Source organism: Chelon labrosus (assembly GCF_963514085.1).
Source record: "Chelon labrosus genome assembly, chromosome: 12".
Taxonomy (NCBI): Eukaryota; Metazoa; Chordata; class Actinopteri; order Mugiliformes; family Mugilidae; genus Chelon; species Chelon labrosus.
Window position 1 is genome coordinate 10,651,530 of NC_140345.1, and position 25,602 is coordinate 10,677,131.

The 25,602-nt window shown below is 41.6% G+C and overlaps 2 protein-coding genes across 2 annotated transcripts; both read left to right on the forward strand.

The window, feature by feature from the left end:
• Positions 1–275: 275 nt before the first annotated feature.
• cgna (cingulin a) lies at positions 276–10,207 on the forward strand. Its single transcript, XM_084557609.1, has 18 exons — positions 276–1,133; positions 1,239–1,336; positions 1,450–1,519; positions 1,626–1,721; positions 2,365–2,486; positions 2,672–2,783; positions 2,971–3,183; positions 3,707–3,855; positions 4,682–4,802; positions 4,916–5,128; positions 5,366–5,944; positions 6,081–6,251; positions 6,385–6,546; positions 6,661–6,834; positions 7,032–7,150; positions 7,479–7,587; positions 7,671–7,834; positions 8,383–10,207. The coding sequence occupies exons 1-18, from the start codon at positions 306–308 to the stop codon at positions 8,516–8,518; spliced, it is 3,636 nt and encodes a 1,211-aa protein (XP_084413735.1). The 5' UTR covers positions 276–305; the 3' UTR covers positions 8,519–10,207.
• Positions 10,208–15,299: 5,092 nt separating this feature from the next.
• On the forward strand, positions 15,300–25,554 carry tuft1a (tuftelin 1a). The gene is made up of 11 exons (XM_084556299.1): positions 15,300–15,543; positions 20,798–20,875; positions 21,653–21,754; positions 21,844–21,930; positions 22,204–22,254; positions 22,392–22,478; positions 23,135–23,469; positions 23,555–23,660; positions 23,770–23,853; positions 24,088–24,182; positions 24,465–25,554. Exons 1-11 carry the CDS (start codon positions 15,484–15,486, stop codon positions 24,535–24,537), a joined length of 1,158 nt encoding a protein of 385 aa, XP_084412425.1. The 5' UTR covers positions 15,300–15,483; the 3' UTR covers positions 24,538–25,554.
• Positions 25,555–25,602: the final 48 nt, after the last annotated feature.

The following is a 25,602-nucleotide window of genomic DNA, read 5'->3' on the forward strand; positions in this document are numbered from 1 at the left end:
TTTTTGTGTTTTTGTTGTATTTGGGTAAAGCTGGAAAGTACCTTTTTGCTTTACTGTCGTTTTATAGCAAAGTAAAAAAAAAAATCATTACAAAATCATTAAAGTAATTTCTGCCCTTTAAACTACCATTTCTTGTATTATATGTTGTGATGATAGATCAGGTTCGTCACTAAACTCCAAATTGTGTCTATGGTATAAATGTATGTGGTTGTGGACATAACAAACAAGGTCTACCAAATGATTTTAGTCTAATGTAATAACCCAAAGGGGTGTGATAGTACTAGACTTAAAAATGATGTAAGCTAATGTTCAGATGGAGCAGACAATCCATACATCTTCCTCCTATGTGTGCACTAACCACACTCCTTCTTTTTGCCCTTTTTTTCTCCTGTGGAACCAGCATGAGCACACACAGGACCGCTGTGGGCCACGGTGTCCAAGTCCACTATACCAATGATCTCAGAGGCCAGCCAAAAACCAAGACCACCTCCAAATATGGTGTAGCAGTCAGGGTGCAGGGTATTGCTGGCCAGCCATATGTGGTCCTGAAGGATGGAGAGAAGGGAGATTCGTATGGGGTGCAGCTCAAGACAGCGCACCACTACGGTAATAGCAGCCTTCCCCGGAAGAAAGAGCCAGGAACAGAGGGGCCAGATGTAGGAGGAGGGCAAGAAGGGGCATTACGGCGGGCTCAGTCCCATGGATCACTCCTAGACAGGGATGGCAATGAGGACTTTCAGCTGTCTACGCCACCAGATGATCGGAAATCTGGTAGTTATGGGAATCTAGATGAAGGGTTTGGAGTAAGGGGAGACAGTGATAGAGAGAGGGGCATTGGCAGGAATATGTGGGGTGGTTCATATCAGGCAGGGCTCAACAGGTCACAGGAAGCACTGAGGGATAGCCAGTCATACACTGACTCACCTCAACAAGAGCTTCACTCTAATCAGAGACAGACCCCTGTGAACAGACTAATAAACAGGTTTGATGGCAGTAATACTAGAGGCCAGAGGCCTCCACCAAGCCAGAGCAGCTTCGGACACAGCCAGGGACCTGTCACCAAAGTTCCTGGATACTCGGATAATCAGTGGAGTTCAATGGAAGCACCACGGGCAAATCTGACTGACTCACAAGTAAGAATTTGATCTTTTCTGTTCATTATGGCTGATTGTCACTGAGCTCCAAACAGCACAAAGCACGCAACATTGCAAGAGCAGTTTTCTGATCTATGTCTTAAGGTGACACCTGACCTTTTGCTGGACCAGGGTCAGAGTGCAGAGATGAGCAGTGAAGAGGAGGAGGCCATGAAGACTGTGTACAACATCCTCAGACAAGGGTACAAACCTACATTATGGTCACTGTCTTAGCAAATAGTGATTTTATTGTTATCTTCATAAAATAAAAATGAAGAGTGAAAATGTATCATATTTGTTCTTTTTCACCTTCCAGGAGTAATGAGAATGATGTTATCATCAGGCACAAAGTCAAGGTCATCTTTCAGAACCTTCAGAGCCTAAAGGTTTGTTATTTTTTTAAATTATTGAATGTTGTGAAGAGTTGTCTGCAAATGTTTAATAAAGAGACAATGTACATGGATGTGTCCTGTTACACCTTTTTGTTAACAGTCCAAAGAAAGCCCAAGGGATGACTGGACAAAAGAAAAGAGCGCGCTCGAGACAAAGATTGCTTACCTACAAACTGCCCTTCAGAAAGAAATGAGGGTAAGTGGAGCAGAGAGAAAGAGATTGAGGAAGCAGATGGATCTTGTGACTTTAATTCTTAAGAAAATATTATAAAGTTGTGGAGACTGTGTGTTGACATTTTGGGTGGTTACTGTGGTTCCTGTGTCTTGGCTGCTACCAAAGTATGTTCAGAACGTAACCTGCCAAATTATGTCAGCTCTAATTACATGGATCACATCCAGTGCAACACACGCTTATGCAAGTCTTTGAGATGACAGTAGTAACTGTCAAGTAAAGAAAACTGCTTCACTAACCAAATTGGTTGGTTGAGAAACTCCTCTCTGAGTCTTTAGACCTTTTCAACCAAGGGCTAGGGGTTACTTCTAGTGTGCTTCTGATTAATCCTCAGATTAATCCTTAAAGCCCTCTAGTCTGGTCAGAGGTGCAGACACACAATAATCTAACTTCAATAATGACTCTTTATATGTTGGTTTAAGAAAGCTGGGCATGTCTTAATCTCTAATAGCTCTTAAGAACTTAATCTCTTCTGCATATTGATCTTTGAGCAAATGCAAACCTGCGTCAACATTTTTTCTAAGAGCCCCTTGTTTATCCCAGCAGAGGCACCTGATGTCTTACGTTTCACCGCTCTCATTTATTCATCATGTCTATTTGTGTGTAGGACTCTGTTAGCAATTCTGATCCTGCCCTGAAAGCCGAGCTGGAGTCCTGTCTGGATGAAAATCTGCAACTCCAGGAGATGCTGGACTGGAAGAAAAAAGAATTAAATGATACACAATCAGAGTGAGGACACAACAGCAAACATACACTCATACACACAGACAGAGTATGGCACTATTGTCTGTGAGTCAGGAGCTCGACAGTTTATTGAAACAAGCAGTTACTGTAACTCACTCGACAAACAAGTGTGCCAGTAATTTGAAATGAAAGCATCATTCACTGGTGTTTAATTCATGCTTTCTTTGCAGGCTGACTCAGCTGCGTATGGACAGGGAGAATGCAGAGACACGAGTGCGAGCGATGGAGGACCAGCTGGCTGAGCTACAAGATGAACTGAGAAGAGAGAATGGCAGCAAGACGGTACCCTAGACACATAGTCACCCAAACACAACAGCATATACAGTACAGGAATAGTTAGTTTCACCACTATATTGGATTATTTAAATAAACTCAGACTCAAATCTAGACTAGATACATTCTAGGGATGGCTGCGCTGCGATTGAAAGTGTGAAATTATAACACTATTGTGTGTCCCCTGTGTGTGCAGGACCTGGTGTCTTGTCAAGGACAGCTGATGGAGGTGTGCCAGCTGAAACAGAAGCTGGAGGAAGCCCTACGACAGAGAGAGAGGGAGCTCACCGCTTTGAAAGGCGCTCTGAAGGAAGAGGTGGCAACGCATGACAAAGAGGTCGAAGTGCTCCGAGAGCAGTACCGTACTGACATGGAGAAGCTCCGCAGCAGCATGGACCAGGTGTCTCAGGTGTGCAGTGCTCACAGTAACCTACAGAGCATCGCTTACATTTTGACAAATTGGTCAAAACAGGCTCACAGCAAAAGATAGTGGGGGATTTTCACACAAGTTTGATTTTAGGAAAAACTCTGACTATGGTTAAATCTTGATTATGAACATTTTTCTTATTTTTTTTAATAATTACCGCTATTATACATTTCCATGTGCACTGTGGTATGAATAAATGTGCACTTCATGTCTTTAATTTTCAAATGAATCCAAAATAACCCTAATGGAAACTAAAATACAACAAGGCAGTTTGTAGAGGAGAAGCTGCATGCAAAGTGCAGTGAGCACGCTCAGTCAGTGCCCTGTCTGATTGCTATACCGTCACATTGTTCGTGCATATTGAAAAAGAAAACGTTTTTACATGTAATCCCTTCTATTGAATATATGAATGACTTCTCAGTCAAGTTGTTTAAAGTACACTCAAAACACATGCTGTGAAAATTAAGGGATTTTCTTAAAACAGTTTCTTAATTCTTCCACCTAGTCTCATGCAGGGATCGAGGCAGAACGCTTGCGCGTGAATGCGTCAGTTCGCTCCCTGCAGCAGCAGTTGGAAGACTGTAGAGATGAGAGCAGCCACTGGATGGAGCAGTTTCATTCCACCAGGGACGAGCTTCGAACAACAAAACAAGAGTGAGTGTTCAGACATGGAAACTCAACAGTCACGTGATTCACTGTCTTTACCTAACATGGTTTTGCGATTTGTAGACATGGATTTTGTCCACCATCTTTTCATGGTTTCTCTGCACTTACACCACTAGTATTGTGTTTTCGTTTCTCTCTCATTGGTCACTGTCTCTCTCTCTCTATATCAGCGAGCCACCCAGCAACCCTGAAACACAGTGAGAGTCACTAATTAAACAGCATTTGTGTTTAGATATGCAGAGCTGTAGGCGTGGCTAACTGTGCTAACAACTGTGTTAGTGTCGTGTCAAGGCCATTCACACTCCGTTCACATAGATCATGGCTTTTAGCCCTAATGGATTACACACAGTGTGTGTATGACACATCCGTCAGATATTGGATCATATTGATTCGATTACATGAGTGCCAGTATGAATGTGGGCCATACTGTTGTTGAACAAAAACAATGCTGAATACCAGTACCACTATGGAGCATCAGGAAATTATATTTTTAAATTCTCCATTGTGTCCTTACAGTGGATTCAGTGACTGTATGCAACACTGTATGTAAGCAGAAACTATTTAGATGCAGCGGAGTGCTGGATGGTCTTATATTTGTCTGTGTTTAGCAAAAACTTATTGTAGACTTTTTAGTTTTTTGTTGTTTTTTGTGTGTGTGTGTGTGTTGTTTGAAGATTAAATAATCACTCACTTGCTCTACACCACTGTCAGTTATGCTTACTTGTCATGATTCAGTTATACAGTCGAAGCAGTACCTAGAATAATCATATATTATATCATTTATTGAGACCGGTTCTCTGTGCAAATTTTTCAGACTTCTGCAAACCCGTCTGGAGAAAGAGGAGTTTGAGGAGGAACTAAAAGAGCTCCAGGAGAAAGTGACCTCCATGAAACAACAGATACCGGACCCCAGCCAGGCACAGGCTGCCACCCAGGTGCAGTAAACATACACTGAACTCCTCATGATCACAGATGCACTGGTCAATTACCTTTTTGACAGAAATAAAACACTTTAACCTGGTAATTGTTACATTACATACATTTCCAGGAGCTCCAGCGATGCAGTGCTGATCTCCAGAAGGCCAAGTCTGAGCTGGAGAAGCAGAGGACGGAGTTTGATAAAAAGGTCATGGAAGTCATCTCCATAAAAAAAACTCACCAGAACCAGGAGGCTGAAATGAAGTATGAAATTGACAGGCTAAAGGACCAACTACAGAAGGCCAGAGAGGATTTTGCCAAGGCACAGGAGAAAAATAAACGGGTTGGTTTAAACTCACAGTAACGGGTTGAAACATCGTAAAGCTATCATTTAAAATCTTTTTAAATAAAGTAGATTTAACGGATCGCGCATCCAGCACAAATCTGTGTAATGTGTAAGTTGTAGTTTTGATGTTGTTAGCATAACGCGATTGGCATTTGACTGATGAGCTGCTGAAGTTTAATTTATTCTTATTCTAAGAGAACTTGTTTTATCCTTCACTTGACTTCCTGTCTGTAGCTCCCAGACCCAGCCGCTTTGACAGAGCTGCAGCAGAAGCTTGTTGAGGCACAGAGTGAAGCCAGCCAGCTCAAAGAGAAACTCTCAGTAGCTGAGGATGAACTTGAGAACTGTAAAACACGTCTGAGCAAAGCTCAGATGGATGTTAACTCACTTCAAGAAGCCGAGCAGGAGCAGAAGGATGCCAACACTCGACTTAAAGAGAAACTCTCCAGACTAGAGGTAAGGTTGCATATTCACAAACAACAATATATCCAGCTCACTGTGTCAGATAACCCAGGAAGCAGTGAACATTCAAGCATAATTGTATATCCTCTGTGGTTTACTCAGGCTCAGCTGCAGACCAATGCTACAGAGAGCTCAGAGGCAGAGCTCGCCCTCCACAGTGAGGTGAGAGGTCTGCGATCTGAACTAGATGAGGCCAAGAGAAAAGCTTCCAGACTGAGCCAGGAGCATCGTGAACTCAACCTGCGTCTGGAGGATACAGAAAAGGACAAGGAGTCGCTCAAACAGACCATCAGCCAGCTGGAAGAGGCCAAACAACAGCAGGAGAAAGCACTGGAGAAGCTCAACAAAGAAGTAAATATAGATCCTCTTGATACCCGTGCAAATGATGAACGTCTGTACGGCCTGGATCGTCACACTGTACATTGGAAAATACAGCACAAAAATTCGACTCTCTCTTTGTTTTGTCCTGTCTCCCTCTGTCTGTCAGTATGAGTCTCTCACCGTGTCCTCAAGAGAGGAAAGTCAGGCCCTCAGGGCTCAGCTGGAGGAACAGAGAGAGAGAGCACGCAAGGAAATGCAAGAGGTGCAACGTCATGGGAATGACGCTCAGTCTGAGCTGGAAAGAAGCAATGCAAATCTAAGGAAGCTGGAGGAAGAGGTGTGTCTAAAATATTGATTATAAATGCTCATATTGCTCATACTGCTAATAATAATAATATATACTTGGTGATTATATTTATGCACATTCAGAGTGTCTTTACAGTTTCTAATGTAATAATACATTTATCTAGATCGCACGACAGAAGAAGGAGCTTCTGCTTGTGTGTGAGGAGAGAGACAACCACCAGCTAGATAAAGAGCTCCTCACCAACAGACTGCGTCACCTTGAGGGAGAGATTGAGACCAGCAAAAACAGCCAAAATGAGAAAACCCGGGAGGTTCGCATCTTAGAGGTAAGATGTTCTTCCTTATGTGATATACATTTTTAAGTCTGGAAAAGTTTAAAGTTACTGTTTATTAGTATGGTTTAGTGACACTGTCTTTTGGTCTCTTCTTGGCTCCGTCAGGACAAGCTGAAACGTCTGGAGTTGGAGCTGGAGGAGGAGAAGAGCAGTGCGGAGATGCTGACAGACCGAGTCGCCAGGAGCAGAGACCAGATCGATCAGCTCCGCTCCGAGCTCATGCAGGAGAGATCGTCCAAACAGGACTTGGAGCTGGATAAGAACGCCATGGAGAGACACGTATGTCCACATACACCACCGCTGTGATCATCAATATTTGAACACTTGTTCTGCCTGAAGTAAAAATTTCACTTTCTAATCTTCTTTCAAGTGAAAAGTAGCTTTTAGGTGCAACATGCACCAGTGGCTGCTGACACTTTACTCATGTGTGTTTCGAGCAGTGTTGACCTTCTGTTTGTCTTTGTCTGCCGGCACAGCTGAAGGAGCTTAGAAGTCGTGTGGCCGACATGGAGGGCCAGTCCCGCTCCTCAGCTGGAGTTTCCCAGCTGGAAAGCAAGATCCAGGAGTTGGAAGAGCGACTGCGCAATGAAGAAAGGTACGTACAGGAGTCAAAGTGATCTTAATTCTCGGGGGCTTATATTTGAGTAAATATCTTTGGGATGAAAACTATTACTATAATTATTATAATTATTATTATTATAATTATGAGGTAAACCCAGTGCAGTGTAGGTTTTCTACATTTTAACTGTGATTGGGGGCCATGTTTTTAGTTGTAACATCAAGCAAGAAAGTTTACTTAGTAAGCATGCATCTTTTTTTAACTACAGAGCAGCTACACAGCTGCAATGAGTGAACAAGTGTCTTGTTCAAGACTCTTTAAAATGCTATTGTGTCTTAAATGTTATATTTTTTCTGACCTAAAGAGAGAAGAACAATATGCTGTCGTCCCAGCGTCGCTTGGAGAGGAAACTAAAAGATCTCAATATGACGCTGGATGAGGAGAGAGAGACTCATACTGAGCAGAGAGACCAGGTACAAACAATGTGTTGAATATAAACATCGAAATGTATACAGAAACGTGGGGATTCATCCAACAATCGTCTCTTGTGTTGCAGCTTACTCTGAGAGTGAAGGCTCTGAAAAGACAGGTGGATGAAGGAGAGACGGAGCTGGAAAGGATAGATGGACTGAGAAGAAAAGCTCAGAGAGACGCGGAGGAACAGATGGAGCTCAAAGATGCATTGCAGAGCAGAGTCGCAGCTCTGGAAACTGAGCTAAAGTAAGCGTGTCCTTTTTTTTCTGGTTCTATTCCCATTTGTTAATCACTGTAAAGTTTTGGTAACAGTTATGCAAGACACCTCCTGGCAGCCATATAATCAGAGCAGTATTTTGTGAATCACCACGTTCCACTCCTTCCCGTTTAAATGACGCCAGTGTTACTGAATCCAGATTCTTTAGCCGTGAAACACAGATGTGGACACCTGCTAGAGATTCACATAAACTCCCTGAGGTGCAGTATTTCACAGTGATGTGTGTCAAACATACCAGCCATCACCCACATGTGACGAGGGTAATTCATTAAAGTAAACCAGTGCATTACTCATGTACCTCAGGGGAAATCAAATTACAAACACGCTCCGACTCGTACCAAGAAAATGCATGTTGTTCCCTCATGTTGTCAGCAGAGGGAGCACTGTGACCACTACTTTCAGGATGATGACAGTTGACTGTGAAGACAGACTGAAGAGAGAATAAAATACGTGTCAGAGTCTTTGCGAATATAGTCACTGATGGTAATAGTGGATATACTGATGTGATGTCTCACAGGAGGAAAACTCAGGCAGCAAGGCGACCAGCTTTGGATTCATCAGCCCTCAGTTCAGACGATGACGACAGCCTGTACGACACCTCCACCATCACCTCCATCCTCACTGAGAGCCAACTCCGGACCAGCTCGTGCTAAAGCAGCAAGTCAGGAGCAGGAGATGGGTGGGAAAATACAACACTGCCAAGACTGAAGGGAAGCATAAACTAGTTGTTGACTGGGAGTAAAGCCAAGAGGCAGAATGGTATGCACTACAGACGTCGAGGGTGGGGTACGAAGCACAGGGGGGTTAATGACATATTGTAAAGGTTACTAGGAGAATGGTTTTCCACACCAGAGTGAATGGAAGGAAACAAAACATCCTCAGTATTTCAGGGAATTTCCTTTTATTTCATAGTTCACCTCCCATCACAAAGCATTACATAATGTCCATCATATAAATACTCGGTACTAGATTACAAACATATGTACATACATAATATACCTCTTGAATCATTGGTACAAATTCCGACCGTTTCAGGGTTGAGACCCTCGGTCAAGCACTTAACATTAGCAAGATTGGCTTTGTCACAGTCGTCACTATTCCTCGTCATTTCACGCGTAAACAGTTTACATGTTGTCACCTGACTGAATTCTGTTGCACACAGAACGTCAAGAAAACTACTGAAAAACCAAATGGTGACATTGAGCCAATAATGATAACCACAAGTCCCTCAAAACAATATTACACACAGTTCATTTGCTAAATATATATTATGGTACTTTACCAGTACTTTAGGTGGTTCACTGAAAACAAAGTAAATGTTCTTTGTGTATATTTTTAGCTGTGGAATTGTGTATCCTATTCCTGAAGATAGTTTGGGATAAGAGTTTACTCAACCGTCCAGTTTAAAAAAAAAAAAAAAAAAAAAAATCACAAAATGACTGTTAAACACAAAAGTATTTTTTATTTTTTTTCATTTTAAATAATGGCCAAAATGTTTCACACTAAGTGTATTTGTTGAAGCTGCACATTTTCTATGCATTCCCTCTTACGTACGCTGTCATTTAATAACAAAGCCTTAAAGCTTCTTTAAAAATAACTTGTAATCGACTTAATTAATTAATTAAGTCAAAATACAATTCATTAAATAGTTTAACGAACCGTATTTAACATTTGTAGGCTTACTTGGAGCTGATTGTGTATACAGTATGAACAATCAGATGAAGTTGAAATTGTTTTAAAATGTTTTCGAAATGTAAAATTTGTCCTCGTCGACTGGAAAATGGTACTGAAAAGGATTGTTTCATTGTAAACAATTTAAAGATGCTGGTATATGTTGTAATCGTTGACTGGAATAATTTCACACTCACTGTACCTGAACAAATAGATCTTTTTTCTACTACATGATTTAGCAAAAATAAATCTATTGAATTTATTGATATCTTTGTGTCCTGTCGTGATTGGATTTCAAGTGACTGCTGCTAATTTGCTTTTGCACATTTCAGAATACATACTAAAGTTTTCTGGGCGTTGTCTTTTAGCTAGAAGAGTCAGGTGTTTGACATTTATCCAACTGAAGTTTACGGATTAAATAACTAACCTAAGGTCAGCTGACTTCTTTGGAAGAGATCACTGCCAGCTAAATCAAAATGCAGTAGTGCTCAAAGCAAGTCTACTTCAGAATACTGGATTAAAGAGCTCACTGTTTGTTTGTTCATGTAACAATGAAATATATTTATTTCCAGCACAATAACCCTACAAACAAACCTTTTGCACATGCACATTTCCCAAATACTTCATCTATTATCTCTCCCATGTTTACGGATGCTTACTATTTGAAAAGATAGAAGATGAAAGGGCGGTGTCATGTTTTTTTGTTTTTGCAAGACACTACTTCACTGAAAGTAGAGGCTGAGTTCCATGGCAGCGTATTTCCAGCTGAGCCAAAGCATGCAATGGTTATTATCGCTGCCAAAATCAACGACACCGAAGGACGCTCAGTGCATTCCTAGTGTCTATTTATGCTGCCAGTCTGTTTACAGCTTTGTATTTTTCAGCAGCTTAAACATTTCTTTTGTGCAGACAAACTGCTGAATGTTGATAGCTTCACCTGTCCTGTTCTGCTGTGGTAAAATGTGTTCGGTGGATAACATACATAGTTCGTCTGTATATGGTGTGGAGTGGACTATTCGTCGTCTATTGACCATATAATGATTAAAATGACCCAAAAAAAAGAAATCCGCTCTCTGCACTGAAAGCTGCAAACTAATTTTGAGTAACACCACAAGCTATTTAACCATGTGCCTGTATATTTGGCTTGTTGCAGAGGCCCATGTTGTTGTTGTTGCAAAATAGTTTTTGTTCATTACATCAGGCAGACTCATCTTGGCCGGTGTGTTGATACAAGGGGCAGGGGTTCCTGTTTGTGGACACGTTCACACATCCATGTGATTGTTGCAGAGCTGGATAAATAGTCCTGGCCTCCTCTTTGCCTGGTAAACTATAGCTTCCTTTGAATTGCACCTCAACACATCAATTCTGCTGTATTCTTTCTGTACCAAACCATGCAGAAAACCAAGGTAACTACAGGTGGCTCGAGGCAAAACAACACAGTATAATTGGGCTGTTTCTCTGAAAATGAATCTAATCTAATTGTTCACTAAAATAAATTTGGTTTATTTTCTAGAAATGTTCTTGAGCGTCCGACTCACTTTAATGTCGGCACTTTCACAGAAGCCTCTTTCTTCACTGGCCCTGGCCCGGAGAGGCAGGAAAATACCAAACAATCCACCTTTGCCCCACACCTGATAGATTTAAGACGAATGAACTGTGAGTGTTTGACGAGGCTTTGAACGGTGTAAACAGGATCAAGATGTGAAGTGGAGGTTGCCACAGAAATGCCAGTGGTACAGTTGGTATAGTAATTTGATGGATGTTTTGCCGCTGCCAGGAGCACCGCAGGGTGAGGCACGTCAGGAATGTGCGAGGGCAGATGGGATCCATGCGAAAATAGTTTCATGGAAACTTCTACAGAATTACGAGTGTCTGATGAAATAAAACCTTGTGCAAGAAGATGATTATTATTCTTGTAACACCTCCAGTCGTTAATCCATCTAGTCTCTAAATTTCAGGTTCAAGGAATTAATTCATTTTGACTAAACGCTTTTAGGACTTCAGGAGTTTGTTTTTGCAGAAAGAAAGTTAGCACCCTGGAGGGACACTACGCCAACTCCTCTGGTTATTTATGTGTTTACATCCTATTTGGCACATTGGCACGCATATCAGAGTGTGTCTGACTACTCCGAGACGCCATGTTTGTGTCTGTGCTTCAGAAGTGTGAGGGCCTCCAGCTGATTTTCACAAAGTTTATTGTTTTTTTTACCTCCCGCCATGCCATTGTGTTAAAGATCTACAAAAGATGTGAAAGAGCCATTATTCTCCTCCGCCTACAGTGCGCTGAACTTTTAACTTTGACTTGGAACAAAGTTGTTGGCGTGGAGACGCACCTTTAATGTTTGCAGTAGGACCAGATGCACCGTCTGCGAAACTACGTCTCTCATCCAGTGTGACCTCACCTGTACGGCGTCAACATGTTGTGTACAGTACCTGTTTTGCTAGACTATAAAAAATGCTCCTCAACATACTTTCCATGGGTGGGAGTGGGTTTCCATATAGTTCCAGTTTTCCTGACGTAACTGTAAACCTGATTTTCCAAGAGCTGGGTGTGTTGAGTTTTGCCATTGTGGCGTGTTTGCTATTACAAATGCTGTTTAGAAGGAACGCAGTCCTGCCAGCGATTTAATAATAATAACCATTTGTCTCCAGGGGTTCTACATGCAGAAATACTAGTCTTTTAGCCTTGGGTACAATAAATCAAGCGTTCCTGATACAATGGCAAAACTATTCATTAGAATCAATATATAATAAAAGAGGATAAGGAGTGGAGGAAAGAGTGTAACTGCTGTAGTACGTCATTACTATAAATACCAATCCTTGATGATCAATGTTGAATCCAGGAAGACAAAACATTCTGACATGGTGACATAACAATCTTGTGCAAGTTTGATGTAAATGAAGAACTCCTTACATGAAAATGAGCAACCAAATTACATCGTCGTCCTAAAAGTAATCATATTTAAATATAAAACATGAAATCATTTGTTGCCACAACCATGATAAGAATAAAGGAGCAGAAAGTGTGGAAAATCCTCTTCTCACTAAAATATGTGTCATTGTGGTTTTTGAGAAAACATCCTCACTCTGTGTCATCCAAGTGAACTTTGGACCCCGAACCATTTATCCTCACACAAGATACTTTGTCAGGTTTATTGGTCAGACTCCCGCTCTGTCGTTCTTGTGATCTGATTAAATGTGTAATCGGTGCAAGTGTTTAATTTTTAAACCATTTTAATCACTAGATAAAAGAATTAGATGCTGTGCACACCAATAAACCTAGAAAGTGGACCGTCAGCAGTCTGGATAAAATTTTAACTGCTGCATTTCTGCTCTTGTAATCTACTTACAGAGTTTTATATGGTGGAGTACCTTGTGTAATGCTTTATGATGGGAGGTGAACTACATGTGTTAAAATTAAATGGAACATTTTGAGAACATCTGTTTTAATGGAAAAGAACACTGAATAAATCTTAAAAATGAAAAGTTTCACGTAAAATATTAACCCAATTCTTGATTTTAAATATTAAATAGAAAACTTGAAATATAAATTGAAGGTCAAAGATGACAAAAGGTCGTACTTTTGTAGATCTGCTAACTGGATTCAGTTCCCATCGATCGTTTTCTTGTGGTCTCCAAACAATCACTGACATTTATTCAACCGTAAAAACTTCAAAATGGGCACACACTATAGATTTTTGTGGTTCTGAAAACCCACAGTGCACTCTGGGATTCTTTCCAGCCTGACACACGAATAGACAAAATGTTTTAGCAAGACATCACAGTTGAAAATGTGCTCTACCAAGTGTGTGCGGAGACCACTGGAGTCATGTGAGACATGAAGTGTGAATGAATGTGAATGGCAGTGTTCTGACTCAGTCCTCAGTCTCAGTCTGAGACGTGGATGTATGTAAACATAGACTCGAAGAACAGTCTGCAGTCTAATCTCTGGATCAGTCTGTCTGAGTGTGGTTACCTGTGAGAAATAAACACATAATTATGGCTGAGATTAGTTCATGAAGGCAATAAAGGTTAGGTGTGTTTGTTGTGGCCAGGTTAATGTGGAGGAGCCTCATTCCATAAAAGTCAGCTACATTCTTGCTTAGTGAGCTTTAGCAGATACGGTTGAAATGTTCGCGTGTTAAAAACCCAATTAATTCCTGAGCAACATTAATAATTTCATTGCTATTTGCTTCCTTTTCAAATAGTGATCTACATCCTCCTGTGTTTATTTCTGCATGTGCTGCTTTCTGCTGCTGCCTCAAATTCACTTAGCCTCATCTCTTGTGTGCCACAGTGAGCTGTTGTTTGCTCCTCAATGGTCATTAATGCCGTTAAAGTCTTTATCCAATTTGTCGTCTGTGCAGGCCTGGATCAGCTGCTGCTGCTGCTGCAGTCCGCTACATGCCAGCAGAGGAACGCTCGCTCTTGCAACGTCATCGTGATCCTTTAATTTGAACTCGGTTACCTCTGAAACGTGGTGCTCAGGTAGTTCAACAGAAACGATGTCAGAGCACTTGAAATAACCAGAGACAGATTTAAAGGCTTTAAAACACATAATACATATCAGTTAGTGTCAGTAAATTGTCAAGCATGCATCGTGAACTCATGACTGACTGAGAAATCATTCTGCATTCACTTCAGCACTTTTGATAATCAAGTGATCGTTTCAGTTATTTGTTAAAGCATGATTTTGCAGGTACTAGATTCCTAAATGTGAAGACTTGAGAGTTAGAATACCTTTATGTTATAACTAAAGATGCTACCACAGGGACATATTCAGTATTTTCATTTAACTTTGCATGGATAAAATGATTAATTGTTAAATCAGCTTTTTAATAATACATCACAAGTCTGGGAGGCTTGTAATTCCAGACATATCCCTGACATGTGTGTATGTGTTTGGCCCATTTCCGTACTGTTCTTGCACGATAATATGTAAAAGTAAGTAGCCTGAACTGAAAAGTTAAGGTAGGATGGTGCTAATTGTGGCAAATGACTTACGTGAAGCAGTGGTCGTCATTTTAATGTTGCATAGAAACAAATAGGAACTGGTCTGGTCTAGGTGGGTGCTACATGTCTAAGGAACATCCACATGAATGCCAGATCCAAACGTTCCCCAGCAGAACAGAACATTGTATTGTGACAAGATGGTCAATGTTATTCACCTCACCTGTCAGTGGTCATAATGTTATGCTTGATAGGTGTGCATACAAGTTATTACATATATATGTAATGCATTATGGATTTATTTTTATAATATTTAAAAAATCTAAAATTGTAATTATGTGTGAATTCTATTGAAAAAAAAATGAATAAAAAGTCATGGCGTGTGAATTAAATCTATAAACTGAATCCCTTGGTTTCCGCTGCTTTGTAATCAGACACTCCTTTAACAGTCTGGGGTTTTAAAGTTTTTTAATCAATTATGCATTGGTTAGCTGATCTCACTGGGAGTTGGCCTTTTCACAACTGAGAAACATCAACATTTTCTTCATACCTTCAAATAACTCCCAGTTCAATTCACCTGAGCTAATGCGCGTCGACCTTATGTAATAATAAATAAGTTTCTGGAGGCCATTGTTTCAGAGGCTGTCATACCGGTAGCAGCAGCAGGTAATAGAGCGTTGACCCTCCCCTCTCTGCTATTCCCTACCTCCCCACTTCCCTATTTGGCCGTATCTGTTGGTTTGTGGGCGGGTTTCTTGGTTTTTGTTCACTCACAGTGACGTGATGAGAGAAGTTATTGCACAGAGCTGAGAGGCAGGGAAAAGCAGAGAAAGGGGAGGGAGCAGACTCATGAACAGCAGGCACCGGGCTGTAGAGCGATAACAGTAGCAACTACCGTCTACAGAGAGACACCGGGGAGTTCCTCTGACAGACTAAGATTTATATATTGTGACTTTTATTTATTGCTTGTGGAGTATTTATTCTATTTCTGTTCAAAATGAACGGAGTGTCAAGAAGCCTGTGTACATTTGAAGACATCAAAAACCAAGACCATGGGGTGAGTTGGCCGAGGTTATTTATATATTTGTCTGGAGTATTTCCTGTATGGATGCAAAGTGAAGTTCAGTTAAAAAAACTAAAGTTAATATATTCTCTTTCTTACTTTTTTCCTCTTAATCCTTTGGTCCACTTTTTTCTTTCCTGTTTTCTGAGCATGGCTCTGCTCTGTTGGATTTCAGACTTTCAGCCCGAGTGGCTCCATCTGCTCTAAGTGGTGTATTTACTATTAAGTCTCTGGCTTTGTGGTAATTAAAGCATTAGCCTTCACCCTTCCAAGTACGCACACACAGACGAGGCAGCTCCCCAGAATTAGTCCAAATAACATCTGTGTCTTGTCACAAGTGCCTTCGTCCTGCATCATTTAAGGGCTCACAGTTGCGGCAGTGACAGCCAGTGGAGGCCTTTGCCCCTGCAGTAGGCTCACCACCTGTGAAGTTTTCTTCAACAGGATTAAACGGCACACTTCCTTGACCTGGAGCGTCTGCTTTTGCTTTAAATGAGTGATGAGCAGCTGCACACGTCAAACACACTTTATCTTGTGTTTGCCGTGCTAATGGTTTAATAATTTACCTCACCTGAACAAGCAAGTTGTTAACCTGCACTGAGGTTTACGAGGTTGCGGAGCAACGCGACACTTTCGCCCTCCACCTCAGCAGTCTCCTGTCGAGCTCCAACTGCCTCCTGTCCACTGAGTTCAAATGATATTAGAGTGGCACTGCCAATCAAGACTGTATTTGAATTAAATATAACCAATATGCACACTAGATTGTATATATGTGTTACTTGTCTAGACTTAAACTTCACTTTCTGTTGTGTAAATAACCGTCAAGAAGGTTAAAGTACAGAGTTAATAAACTGATTAACAACCCAGAGGAATGTGCTGTGAAGAAATATATGAGACTCTGGGTTTGTTCAGCCTTTGTTTATTCTATCATACATGACGTTTTATCGCAACAGCACATTTACATCAGCTCCATGCGGTACACAAATGTATCTTTATCACAGTCAAATTCAGCTTGTCATGCAGTTACTCTCTATCCTGACATCCAGGTAGCTGATAGCCAGACTAAACAAAGCTGCTAAGGTAATTTCATCTCAACATGGCGCAGTGACTGAGCAGAACTGAAAGATTAGTAAATGGCACTGCGTCTGGTTATCAGGGATATGTCTGTAAGGATACGTGCGGAGAGGGAATGTGCCCGATGTATCAGACAGAGGACTTCAATAGTTATTTTGTTTAGTTTCCTGGAACTGACATGATGCGATGAACATTGAAATAATAACCAAAACTCAGATATATGCCTGAAAACCAAGAATTTACTTTAAGATGATTTATTTGTTTTATCTGGTCAAACACTTACAATTAGCCCTCCAGACATTGTAATATAAGTTTCTGAGCACACTTCCAATGTCTTTCCTCATCCCCAGTCACCGTCTCAGTCAGGAGTGTCTGACATCATTGGCTGGGAACGGGCCAGTTATGACACAGAAACACACTGATGTGAATAGGAATATGCCAGAACACACCTGGTTCACGCAACAGTGGAAAAAGATAATGTAGAAATTTTAGTGTTCTCTTGCGCTGTTCAGTTTGTCCTAATGACAGCTCTCCCTGTCCGACTCAGATCCTGCACTGGATGTTTACTCTCACCTGTTCAGGTTCTCACATGATGATAACGTGCAAACAACGCAACACTTGGCGCCTCAGGTGGCGCCTTTCTTCAAGTGTACTTAATATTTAATTTAATCTTTTAGTGTGTGCAGACTGTCGCTTGAGACAATAACTTGTGTCACGGTTTGTTACTTAAAAATAGAGCTGCAGGTAACTTTTCTTTTATTTAATTATTGATCACTTAATCTGTAAAATGTCAAGAACATTGTGAAGTCAGAATCTGCCAGGGCCCGTAGTGACATCTTCAAGTTTCAGGCAGTGAGTCAAAACTGGAAGGTATTTAAGTTAGTGTCATATTTTACCAATAAACCCTGCTGGTTTACTGCCTCAGTAATTATCAAGCAAAAGTCACGTGAGGGCAAAATGTGTCAGTTGGTGCTGAAGCTTACATTCTTAGGTTGGTGGACTTTGGAAGCTTCTCTTTGAAATCAAACAATATCAAATATTTCCTGATCTTAGTCACAGCTTTGAAGTTTAAACTATATTTTATTTAGGCAAAGATGCTCTTAAGCTGCTTGTGTTAGGACAACACGCATGTGCTGAGAAGTTTGGCAGGATTTGCCTATTTAAATATTTAAAGGAATCTATAGAAACAGACGTCGTCTTTTCCCTAAATAACAGTCTAGAGACTTGGTTATAGTATGGGCTCTGGTACAGATGAATCTGACATAATACCTGCGGCCCGAGCAGCTGAGCCGTCGGATCACAGCTGTTGTTTGAAAGCCTCAGAGGCCGAGGTTTATAATGCAGTTGGACAAAAGACAAAAGTGGCATCTGTGCGGCGTGTATGGGAGCAGAGGGACAAAGTGATTTAATTGAGGATGTCGTTTTTTTTTGTTTTGTTTTTTTTGCGGAAAGCAAACACTACACTTGGAGGCACAAGAACAGGTTTTATTATTTATGATGACACCTGCTGCTAGATCAGTTCAAAAAGCAAAACACTTTTACACGGAAAACGGTGTTGTTGATCTCCGAGGGACAAATACACGATCTGTTTACCAGCAACATTCCCAAGTTGCTAGTCACCCTTCAGGAAGTTTAACTCCGATGATTTACAGACCTCCTGATGCCAAAGTCCAAAACAAAAGCGTCTTCATATCCATTATACCTTCCAGCCTGTCTGCACCTTCCGACCTTTTGTGTCCATTGTCGTGCACCCAGCTGCGTGGACGCTGTGTGCGAGCTTAGTTTCATGTTTCTTCCATTATAAAGGTAGTGTGCACTTTGGGCTAGTTTGTGTGTCTTGTGTGTACATGCGCATGCATGCGTCACCGTCCATGAGCACATCCAACTGGTCCCTTTGTCCGTGTTCCCAGGAAGTCTAGTATTACAGGTTGTCTTTGGACGGCGTATAGACGGCATTTTAGCGTATCAGCGGATATAAAAGATAAAACTAGACTGTAAATATATTATGCCAGAGCTAGGATTAGCGGAGTCTTTGTTTAGTTGTCTGTGAATGGCCCAGAGAAGTTGGATAATGATGGATTCCTTCTTAACAACCCTCCCACTGTTTCCCTGTTCTCACACCCTCCTTTTTTCCCCTCTCCCAATCGGTGCACCCTATTAGAGCATTCAGATGGCTGCAATCTGAGAGGCAAGCATGTTGAACAGGAGGGGGATTTTTTTTTCCTTTCATTTTCTTTTGTAGCCTTGTATGTCGTAGTTGGACCCCCACTGTAGCCGCGAGACTATTTCCTGTGCCTTTTTTATATTGTTCTTGCAGTTTATGTGCCATTTCTGAACGCCTACACCCTGTGTCCCATCTGGCTCTCGCTACCTTTTCTTCCATTGCTGTACTTCCTGGACAGATAACATGCTAATATACGGGCTGTCTGTAGCATACAAAGGGCTTTTATATCATAACCTTTCTTTATCATGGCATTACACGACGCAGTCAAGTTAATATCAGGGTTATTATGTGCATTAGACAATAGCAACTCTATACAGCATCAGAGACTTCATTCATTTTGACAGCCACTCATTGTAATCTACTTAAAAGGGATTATTTTTGTTATCTATTAATGTATCACTTTAGTTAAGTAAAATCCAGTATTCGTTTTATAAAGATCCAGGTTTTGTTGTGTCCAATCTACAATACAAGAACCTACAAATAGTCCGTTTATTGTCACTTAAGACAAAAGCAAAGCAACAAGTCCACACAACTGGCAAACGTAACAGTCATTATGTAAGTAGTTGCGGATTATTTCTCTGAGTAATCGATGAATCAACTAATCAGTGAAATTGTCGCTGCAAAGTTTTCATTTTGCTTTCATTTAGACGAGAAAATGACATGCACCAAAGATCCTCATTTCATTTTAGCGTGTGATATGTTGCCCTCAAAAGTCCAGGTAGTACTGGTTTAGTGTTGGCCCTCCTTAAGAGGGGCCTTTTGTATCTCCAGAAGTCAACATGTGTTATTTTACATGCTGATAAAGGGAACAATGAGGCTGGAATAATAAACTGGTTGCAATATGTAACCCCATCACTAGATGGCTCTGTATCCTTAAAACTGGTCCTTTAAAACTTAAAAAAAAAAAATATAAAATAAAAAAACTATCATAATATCTGCAGATGAAGATGATGCATGAGGAAAAGTAAACGGACATTAAAGTGAGACAGCATACAGTTGCTGGGCTGCAAGTTATACACCAAAAGAAAACAGTTCTCATCATCTGGCAGAGAACACAAACAGATACACACAAGACTTGTAATTTATTAACTAATCAAGCCAGTATAATATATCACCAATCTGATTATGACTGTGCACACAGTGATATCGCTGGTTGCATGTTTGCATTTGTTTTTGTTTAAACTTGCAACCGTTTAATCTTGACCTGTTGCGTGTCTCTGAGTTGACATGAGGAGGACACCCACGGGTAAATAAACAGAACAAATAGTTTGGGCTGGAGTGAGTTATATAATGTCTCTGACCTCCTCCCTCACATCCGCATACTTGCCGTTGCACAGACACTCACAGGGTATTACTTATTAGGAGGCTTCCATGCAATGAAAGACACACACCCAGCAACATCCCGCCTAAGTGTTTTCCTGTTAGAGACTTCTCTCCTCTGACTAAAATAGATATCTGTAAAGGTTTGCGTGTTTTTCTTTTTAAAGTGCTTATCAAGCGTTCATTGTATTGTCTCCAACCCACTCCTCTGTCTTATATTGTTAATTTTCCAAACAGTTTATGGCTACTGTTGCCATGGACGTATTCCATGTTGCTTGACATTACATTTTCTGCCCGCGTTCCCAGAAATCCGGACACTTCTTCCAATTGGCTGAAGAGGTTCCGCCCAAGTCCCTCTGACGTCCGTAGAACACAATTTAAACGAAACAATCTGTCTCTGTGCGGCTGTGAAAAACTTTTGCTTTTGCTCTGACGCTTGTTCCAGTCTCTCCCACTGGTTACGACCCCCCCTCTCTCCCTCCTTCTCTGTTTCGCTCTGTGACTATGACTCAGTCTCTCCTCCTCTTTATTCCCCTCTCCTCCTCAAAATAGTCCTCAGTCAGTCTCTCCATCGTATAACGGTCTCTTTGTGGATTCACTCCATCTCATTACATTCGTTGGATCTTTCAGGAGGGGTGCAGGCGTCTGCGGCTCACACTGCACGACCAGAACCAGGCAGCTCGGAGCACAGAGCAGCACAGGGACAAGGTAAGAACTTCCTGCATATGATAACCGGGGCTATGGTCTGGACATGAGCAGCGGAGAGTAGTTTGAAATCATTTGCAAATCAGTGGTGTGGCATTTTGTGGCAAAGTATGAGGTTTATAGAAATTGTTAATCTTTTTGGATACACGGCATCTTGTTTGTTGTCAGACATTAAAGGAACATGTTAAATTCTTTGGATGATGCACGCAATCCATTTGAGGATCTGAATGTTCATTAGAGTTAATCTTCACAGTGCAAAAGTGTACAAACTACTTATAAACACACCAGAGTTGCCATTAGCTTCTCATTAACGTGGTTCCCACACTCAAACTCTCTCAAGACAACCACTGTTCTACAGAAACCAGGGGGACCACCAGAGCGGCACAGTTACATAACGTCTCCCCCCTCCTTCGTCTGCACGTCCCTCTCCTTTCACTCTTCTTATGGTTTTGACTCTGTCCGTCTGCCACTTCTAAATAAGCACCAAATGTTAGAGTTAGTCTCCTCTGTGATTAAGGCTTCTGACTCCTTGCAGTCTGCCATACAATAATTTTTTGGTCAGGATTTTTTTTGCCAGTGTAATTACATCATTCATGCAGGCGTTCCCGACAGATGTTTCATAATAAATGTTAAACGGATGTGCTCCTGCTGTTCCCCCAGATGCTCTGTTGCAATATCGATCACGAACACGATCCAGCTTGTCTTTGTTCACATTTGCTTATGCTGTTTGGCCATTTATCTCATGCCCTTTTACCAACTCCTCTGCTCTCTGATCTCCAGCCAATCGGACGAGCTTTTGCGGTGGTGCAGCCACCCAGTGAGAGGACAGTTTTCACGCCCGAGCCGGTCAAAACTACCGAGGAGCAGGTGGAAGTTATCAAGGTAGGTGTGCTGTCATTATTTAAAGAAATAAAGGGCGTGTGTGACCGTGTTTTTACTCATTTAACGTTCGTGTTTCTCCCCGTTTTAAGGTGTATCTAGAGGCGCGCAAACAAGAGCAGCAGAAACACCAAGACAACCTGAAGATGCTGTCAGATGAAGTTTCACAGATACAGGAGGTCAGTTACTGAGCAGCATCTGGCTCTGACGTCTTCACTAACACAAACACCAGTCTGTCATTCCTCTATCCAGGATTACGCAAGAATTTGCATCATGTAAATTCTTCCTTGCTCTCAGGCTTCTGTCTCTTTCTCCCTTGTTTTTGCTCAGCTGTTGATCCATTTCCTATGTTAGTCATTTAGTGGAGTAGGTTACGCACACATGTTAAAATGCTATTTAAAGGGTACACCTTAATATGTCATTAACTGTTAATATGTCTTTGTTTAATACAGGTGAGGTATTGTCTGAAGAATCTGAGAGAGCAGATGGCGGCCAAAAGCAAGGTAGGCCTATTTTGAGCTGCTTTGCTGTGCCCTTGCTATTGTTATCCTCTCATCCTGTGTGCTTGAAGGCATTTCCTTTACCGCTCATCTCCATCGTTCACCCTTTCCTTGCTGACTTCCTTCTTTTCTCCCCTCAGCCGCACACAAATGTTTGGAAGGTCGGTATTCCCTTCAGAAAGAGCAGCTCGCCTGCCCCCAAAGCAGTACCTAAAGCTGACACTCTGGTAAGCAATCTCTATTCATGGCTGTGTATATACTATATGTGTGAGTCAGTGTGACAGAGAAAAACCTGTACATCATAGCCTCAGTCCGCTGTCGTGTCTTTTCTTCTGGAAAACAAGTGTAAAGCGATCCCCTCCCAGAGGCGCACAGATAGAAGGAGGTGCAATGTTAAACGGACGATACGCGCACAGGGAAAAAGAATTGATTAGCATGACAGTGAAAGAGTAAATATGCTCATATCACCCCAGGGTGTATGAAAAGTTGTTCCAGCACATTCTGTTCCAGTGCCTGCAAGTGTTATTGTTTTTAGGCCCTCATTCCTCATTCCACAGACGCTTTATCCTTTAATAGCTTTGTGCCACCTATGACACACGCACGCACGCACAGCAGTGTCTTGCACTCACATTAAAAGATGACACCATTGTGTCCAGTTTAATAGTTTTTGCACCGATTAGAGACATTTCTCTGTGACTCACACCACAGCGTACACACATAAGTGTTGCAGAGATGGGTGGGAAAAACTGATCCTTCAGTGACGCACCCTGACACACCTGTTCTCTTACAGTCAAACTGCCGAAACGAAAACAAGATTTTACATTACTTCACCATCTAATTATAGTTTTGCTTACCTAAGACTCCATTCTTCTTCTTCTTTTAGGATGCAGAGGATGAAGCAGAGAGGATCAAACTGAGAGAAGTCAGCAAGCGTTTGTATGCTCAGCTGCAAGAAGCAGAGAAGAAACACCTGGAGGAAAAAGAGAGACTGCAGGCTGAGGGCAGCAGGCTTAGGGAGCATCTGAGCCAACAGGAGGAGAAGCTGAAGATCACAGAAGAAGACAATGAGCAGAAAGACAAGCGCATTGAGGAGCTCCTGAGGCTGCTGGGAGGGATGGAGGAGGAGAGCACCACCCTGAGGGAGGCCATCCGCAACCGTGAGGACGAACTGGGCGAACTACGCAAGATCAGAGAGGAGGGCCACAAAGGGGATCAAAGGTTAGCTAACATAATACAAGATGAATATAATCTTTAGGGATGCATGGCAGTATGAAGTGTGCTATAACTGTCTGTGTGTTTTTAGGGCTGAGCAGTTGGAGAAGGAGGTTGCTATCCTCAAAGAAAAGATCCACCATCTGGATGACATGCTGAAAAGTCAACAGAGGAAAGTCAGACACATGATTGAACAGGTGAGACGCACATGTGTGAGACTCTATAAAGCAAACGCATTGTCTCCATGTTCATATTTGTGCATGGCTCGCTCACTGTTTGACTGTGGGTTTGTTTGCTCGTCTTTAGCTCCAGAACTCTCGCATGGTGATCCAAGAGCGGGACCGCGTGATCGCGGAGCTGGAGGAGAAAGTGGCATTTTTGGAGGCCGAGGTGAGGACTGTTTATGGGTTTTCTCCCATAAAAAACCCTTCTGTGGAATTTCAGAGGAATTTAAACTGTAGAGTCAGAGTTAAGATGGGAATGTGGGAAAAGGTGAAAGAACAAACCTGCTCAACTTGATTTGTGTAGAGATGAAAAAGGGAGAGACCAGATTGCTCTCTGTCATTTATTTGCACATTCCTTCTCTGGTGTTAAATGACGTCTGAAAACTTACTGTGTATGCAGAACCGGGAAATGCATGACCAGATGGACTACTTCCTGGGAGGACAAAGGTCAAATTCCTACCTTTCATCAGAGCGCAACCCCCAGATTGTCTACAGGTAGCTTATTTTGACATTACCATTTTTTTTCTTATGTATGAGTAGCAGGGATGGTTTCCATTTTTAAATGTGTCAAAATAAATAATAGAATAAATCATCTCATGTTGCATTTAGCCCCACATTGCCCCCTGGCTTCAAACAACACATGCAAACACACACACAAAGGCACCCGCACTCAAATATCCACCTAATCTAGTTGCACATCTGCACACTGATTAACTGAAATAAAATACAAGTTTAAATATATAAAGCACTAATTTTCTTTCCTTCTTCCCGTCACAGCAAACCAATCAAGCCGTCCACCTCATCTAACAAACCACTCCCCTTCATCAAAGTCATCGAGATCAAGTCATGAGGAGCAGGAGAAGAGCGATACAGTTACTGTTGAGAAGAGCTCGGACCCACCAGAGTTTTCCAGCCGGGACTGAAACCAAACGACGGCTCTACTAACTACCGCGTGTGATCGAGTGAATGTTGTCAGAGCTGAGCTTCATAGACTGCAACTACGACGATGCTTTAAACTCGTTGAAACCAAACTCTCTAGAAGGAAACCGTGGGCTGTACGGCGGCACACGCGCACTGACGCCTGCTGTATGTCTGTGCCTGTACATAATGGCCGTGTGTATTTCAGCTTTAATGTAGATACATGAGGTGTGCTGATGAGCATTTTGTTTTACATGTAACACTGGCCGGTTTTGATCCATCATTGGATCTTTGCGCTGATGACATCGTATGAAGAAAGGCCGTTGTGCAAAGTTCAGGCATTATAAAGTCCATATACAGCAATGTAGCATTGATATCCTGTAGCTAACTACCCTGCCATGATAAACCATGTACAAATCATTAACTAGATGATCTAAATTCAGCTTCCTCACTCATCCATGACTCTGTTCACTTCCTTAGTGGATGGTATGATGCTCTAACATGTATCCTATGGTTTTATCCTACATGACTGTAGGATAAAACCATGTAATTATTTCGAAGGCTACTTATTTGGTTCTTTGAGCCGTTGTTAAATAACTATAAGCCTCCAGTAATAATATGGCACTTTGTGAAACTGTGAGGACTCAGAAGGAAAACTGAATTTGTTTGGCAGCGTCATTATTCATGATATTTATCGTAAAGGCATTTCAGTTTACCAGTAATTGTGTAAAACAGTCGCCTTTTCGTTGTACATAATAATAATGAGTGTGATTTGAGGCTTTGTCTTTTACCTAACGAGATTCTCCTTTTTTTATTTATTTGTTAATATAAAACCTCTAGACTGACTGTTTGATAGAGAAGCTTTTGTATGAAGTACATCCTAATCTGTTTTCTGTGTTTGTGGTTTTCAGAATAAAGTCTTCAAAATTCATTTGAGTCTTTCTGAAATCAATTACCTTGAAGGGTGCGCCCTCTGCTGGACACCATTCACACTACA